The 11,978-nt window shown below is 43.2% G+C and overlaps 1 protein-coding gene across 8 annotated transcripts in view; it reads right to left on the reverse strand.

The window, feature by feature from the left end:
* Positions 1-8,074, reverse strand: part of CSNK1A1 (casein kinase 1 alpha 1) — a 52,205-nt gene extending 44,131 nt beyond the window's left edge. For 5 of the 8 annotated variants that reach the window (XM_073355840.1, XM_073355837.1, XM_073355836.1 and 2 more), the window contains exons 1-2: positions 7,534-8,074; positions 6,637-6,743 (exon numbers count right to left, since the gene is read on the reverse strand). In XM_073355840.1, coding sequence (XP_073211941.1) covers positions 6,637-6,743; positions 7,534-7,656 — 230 coding nt within the window. In that variant the 5' untranslated portion in view covers positions 7,657-8,074. The remainder of the gene's footprint in view (positions 1-6,636; positions 6,744-7,533) is intronic. The other 3 variants (XM_073355843.1, XM_073355842.1, XM_073355838.1) reach the window with 1 other exon arrangement.
* Between the last annotated feature and the right edge of the window lie 3,904 nt (positions 8,075-11,978).

Here is an 11,978-nt window from a genome sequence, read left to right on the forward strand (position 1 = left end):
TAATACATTTCCAATGTCCTTTACATCACTACACATCTAACTGCACATATTGCACTCTTAAGGCTTAATGCCAGAGTAGGTTTTACTCATTTTATGAGTTAGGAAGGACCCATGCTAAATGTTAAATTTGAATAGCTCCATACAATGGTGTGATTCTACTTACGACTAAATTAAAATGTCACTTTAGTCAGCTTCATATGCTTAGTGGGGTATTAAGACTCCTACAGTGAGAACATAGTGCAAACTTCTCTGAACCTGGTAGGTCATATCAGGAGAATAAGGTTAATCATAACAGTCTTCTAGAATTTGCTTTCCATGAAGATGATGGGAAGCAGTAAGAAGCTTCAACCTTCTCCTTCCACTCCCCCTGCATTAAGGAATATGAAAATTGGCATAAACATGCCTCAACACCTGTAGAATATAAAACAGGTTTGAACATTAAGCTGGGTGGAAGGAAAGCTATGATATACACAATACATATTTTTTCAGTAGTCTTGGAATTCAAAGAACCATTGGTATATTTTCAGTGCCATTAATTATCACCTATCCATGTGTGTTATTATGCCTTGTCTACACAAGAGCAATGGCTTCCTCATGTAGCCACAGCCTTAGTTCTGCCCTCAATAAATAAATGCAACATTTAATATGTTACTCATGATTGGCTGTAACCAAGGAGCAGATACATCATCCATTCCAAATACAGCCAGATCCTGTCAATTCATCTGAACAACTAATCCTCAAGAAAAATCTCTACCCAAAGAAAACCTATTTAAAAATATGTAGAGGGTGCATCTTGAAAGACATTTAAGTTACAATAAATTAATACAAAAAAAAGTTCAGAACAAGCCACCAGCCAAATATACAGCCAGCCAGAACCAAGGCATCTGGTACAAACTCAAATACCCCAAATTAATGTGATCAATTAAACAAGAAAGTAACAGATGAAAATGATTGCCAGTACAAGAAGCAGACTGACAATGCCCTAGAACCATCTGGATAAACCTGCCAGAAGAATGTGGCCTTTTCATTTCATTCAGTCCATCAGAGCTGCTTTAGGGCACAAAATCAGTTAAAGAAGTGTAACCTTGATTCAAGTTCTGTCAACCAAAAATGAAATTCATGTTGCACAATAAATGTAAATAACACGCATTACACTGTTTAACTACTAGTGCATTTATATAGTTCCTTGTACTCTGAACTAGTTTCAAATTCTTAATATTTGAAGGGGTCTGCATGGTGGGAGTATAGAATAACAGCTGTGCCCTTTTTTCAAGATTTCTTTTACACCATAAAGCAAAACCTTTCCTGCCCAAATCTGACTGTGTTTTTTTATCTTAAACATAAGGATTGCAAAGTCTCCAACCTGACCTGTTTACAGGGATGGCTGAGGATTCATGTACCGTCAGCTTTCTCAGCTCTGAGGTGACATTCAAAAATGTATTTTAAAATTGGATTTTGCCCTTTTGCTTCTTTATACATTATGAATGCATGTAAGGGTTTTTTTTTTTGCTAATTTATCTTAACATATCTGGAAGACCAAGTCTAGTCATCTTGGTTTTATTGGATGTATCTAAGCATGTTTCTGCACTTGCATCTAAGGTGCAAGAGAGCTGAATATTAAACAGAGACTTCCTCTTATTGCAAAAGTATTAATAACTGCACTTCCGTGTTTACTGCTTTGATATATGTAGGGTATATCTACACTTAAGCGTAGCACTTCAGTGTAACATTACCTACAGCAACAGGAAGGGTTCTCCTGTCAATACAAGTAGTCCACCACCCCAGGTGTTAGGTAGGTCAAAAGAAGAATTTTTCCATCAACCTAGCCGTCTACACAGGCACATAGGTTGGCTTAACAATACCGCTTCAGGGTGTGGATTTTTCACCCCAATGGACACAGTTAAATCAACCGAATTTTCTACTGTAGGCTAGGCCTAAGAAGGCCCAACATGTTTTTCAGAAGCTAGCCTGCATAATCTTTACTTTAGTAACTCAGACGTACCATTTTATTTCTTGTATAAGCATAACAAAGTTATGCTTCAGATGTTGCTTATCTAGTGTTTTTTATACACAGGTCTCAACACTGATTCATAGAAACACAGGACTGGAAGGTTCCTCGATAGGTTATCTAGTCCAGGCTGCTGCACTGAGGCAGGACCAAGTATTATCTAGACCGGGTGGGCAAACTTTTTTGGCCCGAGGGCCACATTTGGGCATGGAAATTGTATAGCGAGCCACGAATGCTCACAAAATTGGGATTGGGGTGCGGGCCCTGGGGTGGGACCAGAAATGAGGAATTCAGGGTGCGGGAGGGTTGGAGTGCAGGTAGTGGAGTGAGGGCTCTGGCTGGGGGTGCAGGCTCTGGGGTCCACGACAGTGGGACTGAGAGGTTCGGAAGGAAATCAGGGCTAGGGAAGGGATGATGGAGGGGGTCAGGGGTACAGGCTCCGAGCAGCGCTTACCACAAGTTGCTCCCAGAAGCAGCGGTACATCTCCCCTCTGTCTCCTTTGTGGAGGCGTGGCCAAGCGGCTCGGCACGCTGTTCCGTCCACAAGCGCCACCCCTGCAGCTCCCATTGACTGCGGTTGCCAGCCAATGGGAGCTGCGGGGCTGGCGCTTGGGGTGGGAGCAACATGCAGAGCCCCCTGTCTGCCCCATGCATAGGAGACGGAGGGCGGACACGTTGCTGCTTCCGGGAGGCGCACGGAGCCACAGCACGCATAGAGCGGGGCAAGCCCTGGATCCTGCTCCCTGGCAGGAGCTCAAGGGCCGGATTAAAACATCTGAAGGGCCAGATGTGGTCCCCAGGCCATAGTCTGCCCACCCCGATCTAGACCATTCCTGATATGTTTGACTAATCTGTTCTTAAAAGTCTCCAACTGCCGGAGATTCCACTACCTCCCTACATAATTTGTTCTAGTGCTTGACTACCCTTATAGTTAGGAAGCTTTTCCTAACGTCTAATCTAAATCTCCCTTGCTGCAATTTAAGCTCATCATTTCTTGCCCTATCCTCAGTGTGTAAGGAGAACAATTTATCCCCCTCCTCTTTGCAACAACCTTCTACATTCTTGAAGACTTATGCCCCCCAGCCCCAATCTTCTCTTCTCCAGATGTAACATCCCCATTTTCTTCCCCAATGTTATCTCATAGGTCATGTTTTCTAAAACTTTAATTGTTTCTGTAGCACTCCTCTGGCTTTTCCCCAGGTTGTCAAATGTAATCTTGCATTCTTTTGTAAAGTATTACCTCGGTTTTACAGATGGGGAAACTGAAGTACAGAACGATAAAGTGACATTTCCAAGGTTATACGACAAGCCAGTGGCAAAGCCAGGAATGAGCTCTCGATTCCCTGTCAAGTGCCATATCCACTGGATCACAATGCCTCCTGCTATGACTACTTTAATAGAGTGCAGCTGTAAGGTTTTATAACAGTTTTAAAGCTTGCCTGACTTATGAAGAAAAAAAAAAGGATTAAATTTTCCTTAACATTTTCCTCCAGCAGAGCACAACTCAATTCTATTCCAACTGTTCAGATACACACATTCTGCCATAGTGCTGATGTGGTGTACTGTCAGAATATTTAACCGAAAACTAAACTAAATATAAAAGTCAAACATTTTCCAGACAAGAGTGCATTTAAAGCGTACCAGATCACATGCGTCTAAAGAGACATACTGGTAAATCAAGCACAATATGCACACTCTATGGACATCACCAGGATCAAAGTCACAAATTAATTCTTTGTACAATGTACGTATCCTTGATGGGTGTTCTAGTGACACATTCCATGTTGTAAGTCAGGTTATTCATCTTCATTCACAGAAACAAGTATTTGGCCTGAATCAAATTCCATCATCTTCATGTTTGTGGACAAGAACTTTCTTGAACAAATTGTTATTGCCCTTCTCTGATGTTAAAGTAGAAAACGCAAAATAAGAAGCACTTTATTTTAGGTTCTCTCACTGCAACTGTCACCAGATATCATCGAGCAGGATGCCAGCCAAAAGTAGAAGTGTGTGGCTAAAATACATCCCCCCACGCAAGATTTAAACCCAGCAGAAGTGCTGTGGAAGAATTTCGAATGAGGGCAGATGTTCTGAAAGGTAGCATTTTGCAGAACACCCTATGGTAGGACTAGGGCTGTGAGAACCTCAAAGTGAAATTGACCAGAGATCGTTTCAGTCACATAATCTAAGGGATTACTCAACCTGAACTTTCCTCAGTTTAAAAAAAGTAGTGAGTTGAGTAGTTTCAGATACCATATCAGTTGCCAAATCTCCCAATCAATTTTTTGTGGTATTATCCATCATTTCCTGTTCTTTAAAACAGCTGTTCATTCCCCTATTGTTGTGTGGAAAAAACACATTTAAAACAAAGGTGAAATTGCTGACTATATACAAAGTGAAATGGGATATATAAAATACTGTCAAATGCACAAAGAAAAAACTCAAAATATTAAAAACAAGTTTTTTCTTTCAGTGATATCAATCTTGTTATTTTCAAACAGTAGGTAAGTTTTATACAAGAATCTTATTTAAGTAGACTTTCAGCATCTCAGCTTGTAAAAAACAGTAATAAATTGTTTATCACTGATCAAGCCTGACGACATCTCTTTGAACTGTAATTCACTTCTGCTACATGGAAAGAATACTAAATTAAGGATTTGTTGGTAGCATAACAGGTATGTTTTTCACTTAAAGAATAACAATTTACATTTACCTAAAAACACCTGTTTTTTCAGACTGGCAGTGAAATATTAAGTACCTGTTCACTTTGGCAGTTTTTCCAAGTTATCATTTTAATGTTCAACTATTTCAGTAGTGGCATTTCAATAAACAATGTTACGTATTTCTTCAATGGAAGGCTTTCATTTTTAAAACTGAAAAGGATATTGAAACTGCGTAATCTGTGCAGCTCTGATTTCACACTTATAGCTAGAGGTTTTTTGCTTCATCCAGGTATATTTGCTCTATCCTTACATAAGACTATACTGATTTTATAAAGGGTTTAAATATATAGGACAACACAGCCTACGGCAATATAGTTATGGCATATGTGCAGGAGATATTACTGCTCATAACTGGGGGCACACACAAATGTCCTTATTTTAAATGAAGGAAAGCATTAAACTAATTAGTATTCGATAAGATTTACAAAACATGTCCTACAATAACAGCGGCCAGTCACAATGTCCTACAAAATCTCTTGGGTTATACCCATTATGTATTATAAAACAAGGAAAAGAATAGGTACAAAGCGTGTACTATAGCTAGGCTTGTCAGAGTTCAATTTTCATCTTTTTACAACTGATGGCTAATATTGAATTTAAACATTTTCTATATTTATCAAATTTTAACAGTTGCGGGAAATTTTGGGAGATCAGACAATAATAATTTAATGAGAGCAGATGCTGAGATTCAAAAAGTTAAAGCTTCAAACTCATTAAAACATCACCTCAAAATATACAACGTAAATATCTTTAAATCAAATTACATTCTCAAGAAGCATTTTTCTTACTTTGTCTATTTGTAAATTTCTATTATTGATGGAAATATTTTTTCCTTGGTTTGTGTGTACACTGTGAAATTGATGTTTATCAAGATTTACCATAAAAATCTAATCCTTCCAATCCTAACTATTACTAATACCCTATCCTTTGCAAACCCCTAAGTTTTGTTTATGTAGCCACTGACTCCAACAACATAGCTTTGATTTTCTTCACACTCACCACACAACAGATGTTAAACACAATTCACAGAATTTTAAATGCAATAAGCTTCTAATGAAGGCTCTCGAAAAGTGACAACTTTTTATAAAAAGTTTTTGTATAAAGATAGTTACATTGCCATTCATCTTTATATTGAAGTAAGGGGAACCCACCAGCTTTTGCTTTATTCTTGCTCACCTGGCTGACCTACCAGTCTTAGTAAATTAATCCAATTCTCAAGTATGCTTCACTACTAAGAAAATTTAAAAAATAGTTCTGACTAAGCCTCCCCTGATGTATTAAAACATGTTTTCACAACTAGCATGAAACACCGAGACCGCATAACAAGCAAATGGAAGGGGGAGGAATAATCTTGGCACTGTATCTCTAGAGGGCTCAGTGACGCATCTGTTGTGGGCAACAGAAAGGGGCTGCCATTTCATTCCTCCTGGAGGTTCTCTGCAGGCCTGAGCCTTCCAGACACACAAATGTGATGGAAGGGAGAGGTACATGCCAGAGCATGTCCCGTGTCCCAACAGAAGATGGGGGAAGGGTTAGTCACGTCCATCCGCCATTTTCTAAGCAGAGAAGGAAGACATGTTGGAACAAAAACACAACAAAAGAGAGCAGCCATTTCCAATGCTGCCTCCCCGGAAGCCAGCCTACACTCCTAAACACAAATCCTGCAGGAATTCCCCCTCCTCAGGGATTGCTGCATAAAGGGCTGAAATCTACAGGGCAGTAAGGGGGAATGGGGAAGGCTGGGTTGGAGAGATCCTGCTAATTCTACTGGATACACACTTTTCCACCTCCTAAATCAATCCTGAGTAAAAACACTCACCGCTTCTGTAACCATGGAGCCCCATCACAAACTGACGCACTGGACAAGAGCCCATACTGGTGTCCCACAGCTTGTTTGACTCTTACCTTATGTGTGGGATGCCAACTCCCCCTTGCAGAATCTTGTACAATTTGCTCTCGTACAGCAACTGGGGATGCCTGGCCTTCTGAGACTCCAACTTCACAGCCACTTCCTGCAGTGAGAGGGAACAGGGATCAGAGCATCCACCAAGTACAGGGGTTTAGGAGGACACAGCACTCCACTCCCACTCAGAGCTCTGCTGCAGTAAATTTTGGGAATATAGGAAAATTTTCTAGTGCTCACAACACTAGCTCAATATCCATAATATGGAGAAGCAGCAGGCTCTGCAAATAAAATCCACAGGGTGCTGATCTGTGCATAAATATCCATCCTGAAAGGGAAATTGGACTAGAAATGTTTAGTCTTCAGATCCATACAACTAATCGAGATGGGAATTGTTTCTTCGTGGCTCAGAAAAATGTGGGATGGAGAGAGAAAAAAGAAGAAAACCGAAGAGTGGGGGGTGTGTGTGGGGGTGTCCTTCTGTGTGTCTCACCATATGTTGAGTGCCAGGTAAGTGTGTGCCCCCTCAAAGCAGAAAAGATGACTGGGGGAGGGGAAGATGGCCCCCTGCGCTGCCGATGGCAAGGTACATACCCCCATTTGTTTTTCGGGGAGAGGTTCCTAACTCTACCACCCATCCCCAGGGTAAGTGGAGATCCCCCGAATCGATGTGCTATCATCCGGTAAATTTCCCCTGCGAAGGGCCGGCCAGCCTCTCTCTGGTAGCGGCCTAACCACCGCAGCGGGTCCGCGGGTCGCCCAATCTCTTGGTGAAGCCAACCACAGGGGCCTGGGCTCCCTGTGCTGACAAGACCCCGGCTCGAGGAGGGTCACTGGGGCGGGGACTCCCTCAAGGGATGAGTCCCGGGGCTCCCTGCGGGGCTACGTGGCGCCCTTACCTCCCCGTTGGTGATGTTGATGGCCAGATAGATGTCCCCGAACGAGCCCGACCCGATCTTCCGCACCAGCTTGTATTTACCCCCGACGATGAACTCGGCCTTGGAGCCGCTGCTGCTCGCCATGGTGAGGGGCGGCTCGCGGCCCTCCCGGCGCTGAGGGGAAGTGAGGTGGGGGCCCTACGCTGGAACAACGGGCCTGGGGGGGCTCTACGCCGCCTGGGAGGAGGCGGCAGCGGAGGAGGAATCTGGTCCCCGCCGCTCAGCTTAGGCCGGGCCCCTGCGGCGGGCGTCCTCCTCCGCGGCTCTGCCCTACTCCCCGGCCGGGCGCCACTACACTCTCTGCCCGCTCCAGAGATACGGGAGTGGCACCGGGAGGCTCTGGGTGTCCGAGCGCAGCTGGCACCGCCGGATCCCGGCCGCCACCGCTGGTACTTCACTCAGCAGCCGCCGCCATCTTGTATATCGCGCGGCTGCTATCACGGACACAAAATGCCTCCACTCTGCGGCCGCCGCTTCTTCACCGCGCAGGGCACTCTGGGAACGGGGCGGGGCAGCTACTGCGCATGTTCGACAGGACACAAAACGCGCAAGTGCAAGCTAAGAGGGCAGGCGAGGACGTTGAGCCAGCGCGCATGCGCATGCGTAGACGGCGTTGACTCAAATTCAATGAGCAGCTCGGCTCTTCACGCAGCGTCAGTTTCCGCAAGTGCACATGCGCACAACCCTATTCGGAAACCAGGCGGAAGGGTGAAAAGGAAAGGGTGCATGCTCGCCCGTCCTCCCTCACCTGTTCCCCCCCCCTTCAGCCTTAAAGGGCCAGTGGCCTTTCAAAATCACAAGGGGTCTCTGTCACTTGACATGGCCAACTTTGTGGGAATGGGGCCAGGGAGGGGCACGGGGGCTTTGCAGCCTGTTTCTGGCAGCCAGCCTTGTTTGGGGGAGAGCAGAGCCATGGTCCTGGGCTAGCAGTCTTAGAAATCAGTCACTCTCAGAGGGGGCCATCTGATTATGGGTGCTTCCGTTTTTGGTGACAGCTGGAGCCTGATTTTCAGAGATCTTCAGCATCTGTTGCAGCATTGAGTGCAGTTAGGGGGAGCTTCTCAATTGGTACTCAGCACTCAGCCCTGGAAAATTGGGCCCACGATGTCTCTAGCTGGCAGTATTCCTCATGCTGAGTATTCAAAAATCATGAGTCAAGCCCCAGAAAAATCACGAGCTTGGCTTAAAAATGATGAGATTTTAAAAAGTCTAAATTTTGAGTTCTTTTTTGTTTGGCATCTGTTTTTTGAGCCTCTAAGGTTAATATTTTCAAGTTGGCTCTGCAGACATGAAGGATAGAGACAATTTTTTAAATGTAAGCTGAGATCTTCAATTAATCACGTGACTCTGGGTGCTGGGGCTTTAGAAAAAAAACCAATGTCATGAGAGCTGGCATTGCAACACTTGGGCACCCAAAACCAGAGGTATCCAAAATCAGTGGCCACTTCTGAGAAGTTGGCTGCACAACTTCTTTTGCACAGCTTCTTTTTGTCCATTTCACAAACCAATCTGCTAAATATTGCTGGTTGGTTGGCTCTTTGTAAAGTGGCTGAGAGGACCCTAGGTGAAGAATACTTTGAAGATATAAAGGGCCTAAAAGTCAGACCAGGTGTAAATGGGTCCACTCCCACTGAAGTCAAAGGAGTTGCAACAGCTTACATTTGGCCCTTTTTATAAGTGGATGGATCTCCTCTAGAACCTCTTTGGAGCAGGTACCTGACTTAGGTGCATTATAAATAATAATTAATGCTTTGGGGTCACATTGAGGAAAGCAGCAGTAATGTTACATTATGCTTAAATGGAGTATTCATAGATCTGATTTTTGTACCCATCCTCTTAGTCAATTTTCCTGCTACATACCCCCTTCTTGATCTTCAGTGTGTCAATTACACCATCTTTCTAACCAGTACACACATGACCTTTAATTCACATCACCTTTTACATCAGCTCTGAGTATTGCCCAAAGTGGATTGTATCCAAGCTCTGCTGACAACTTATCAGATCCCAAATCAAATCCGAAAACCTTTGGTACATTAATGTTAAGTGCTTGACTTCATTGTATAGAAAAATAAATTCAGAGTAACATGTGGCACCTAAGGTCCCCCTGCTATTCTGAGATTCTTGCTGCAGTATCTCAGGCCCAGAAGCACAATAGGGGTGAATTAAGAATGGAGTGGAGCTGTCTTGTGTTTTTGTGCATACACAACCTCTGTTTTATCATCCTTCTTTGGTAGGTCTGACATGATTTGATTTACCTCGTAACCTTGGTTCAGCTACGAGTCTTTTTGGATTGTAAAGTGTGTAGCACTAATTGCTGGAGATGCCTTGCAAATTTCTGCCGGGAGTTCTTTAACCAGCTGCTTTGTGTCAGCCAGATATATTCTGGGTCTGCTGTTTCTTTCTGCCTTTTTAAATGTTCTTTCCTTCTTTGTCCTCTCGATCCATTCTCTGCATTATTCTTTTGCAAGAGCATGAAACTGAGAATTCCTTGTGACTCATTATTACTCACTGTCAGGATGGGCTCCATTGCGCAAGACTAAATTTGGGAGAAGATTTAGGCCTCCAGCCCTGTTGAGAAAGTACCTAGAGAAATGCAGCCAAATTATAAGAGCAGCATACATTAGATGCCAACTTGGCATGTCTCTTGCTAACTGGATCAGCCACAGAAGCTCCCTTTCAGCTCAGCTGGTGGGGTTGCTAACCACATGCTTATGAATGATAAGGAGCCTAATTTAAGGCCTTGTCTACACACAGTTTATGTATCGATTTAACCACTTTGATTAGGGCTGTGACTTTATACTGATATGGTTAAAGTGGTACAACCCCTAGTGTGTATGCAATTATACCAGTATAAAGGTGCTTATACCGGTAAAGCTTATTCCCCTGATATATCTGCAATCACACTAGGAGTTGTATATTGGTTTAGTTATTGTGGTAGAAGAACACTCTGTCAACAAGCCCTAAGTATTGGCTGTGACTATGTGATAACTCTGAGACTTGCCTAAATTCATTTGGTCTCCCCTTGTTATCTATAAGGTGGCTGCAAAGCAGGAAACCAAGAGGAATGAGAAGTCCAAGTAGGGGATGAAGCTTGCAGTTAGCAATGATCCTGAACTGCAAAGTTCAGTTCCAAACTTTCTTGTGCTTCAGGGTATTTGGATCTGAGTTTTGCTTTGGTCCCATCTCTCCCTGCAATGAAAATAAAACTGATCTTAACCAACACTGATCACATTCTGGACTAATCCACATACTTTAGAATCAGTAAGAAATAACCAAAGTTAAAGTCAACCCAAAACTCATTCCCATGTAAATTCTGTAATTGATTCTTTGCATAAGTAAGAATATCTGCACTGGTCTCTCACTGAAAGTGAATATTGATCTTGTACCAAGGAGTACGGATACATATCACAGGAGGATGGAACTGGACTTTCAAGGGCACTTGAGATGTCTCAGAACAACTCCCTCAACTCATTTCTAAATAAGGAGCTTTGTGTCCCCTATTGCCAGTGCTGTTACTGTTGATCATGATCTGCAAACAGCTCAGGAGGACTGAGAAGCACTTAAAGCTCTACAGGATTTTTAATAGCTGCTCTTGAAGGGATTTGAGCAGTTGGGAAGTTGTTTGGCTTGAGTCACATTTATTTGGAAGAGCTGGAAAAACAGGTTGTCTGATAAATAGACCATATATGGGTGTATCTGAGTGCTACTGACCTCTCTGCTCTAGATCTGCAAAATTGTGCAATGCTGCCATCTGATGGCTGAAAAGTTACTGTTATTATTACTGTTTAAAACTAACACTTACATAGGTGCTGGAACTTGGGTGCTGAGGGGCGCTGCCACAGCCCCTGGTTGAAGTGGTTTCCATTATACATAGAGTTTACAGTTTGGTTCAATGGCTCTCAGCACCCTCACTATAAAAATTGTTCCAGCACCCCTGAATATTTATATTACAGTGGCACCCAGAGACTCCAATCAGGATTGGAATCCCATGAAGACCACTGTCTCTGCCCTGAAGAGCTTACAATCTAAGAAGTATCATACTTGGATAGGGGGATATGATGAAACATACACAATTTATAATATACATATAGACATTTGTTATTTTTTCTCTTGATAATTTTAAATATATAAGGTAAATGCCAGTTATCCCCATCTGTCCCTCAAGCTAACTTCTTACAGGCATCACAGCAGAGAGAGGTTTTGAAAGATTTGAAAGAGGATCAGTTCAGGAAGGATGTTCTGGGCATAGAGGGCAGCCAGGAAGAAGGCACAGAGATGTGTGTGAGAAGCTGACGAACATGCTGGAATGGAGGAAGAGTCATGCAAGAAGAGACAAGAGCAGATACATTTGGTGAGTAGAGCTCTGAAAGGCCTTGAAGGTGAGGACAAGAAGGTTAAACTTGATG

Source organism: Lepidochelys kempii, chromosome 8 (genome assembly GCF_965140265.1).
Source record: "Lepidochelys kempii isolate rLepKem1 chromosome 8, rLepKem1.hap2, whole genome shotgun sequence".
NCBI lineage: Eukaryota > Metazoa > Chordata > Testudines > Cheloniidae > Lepidochelys > Lepidochelys kempii.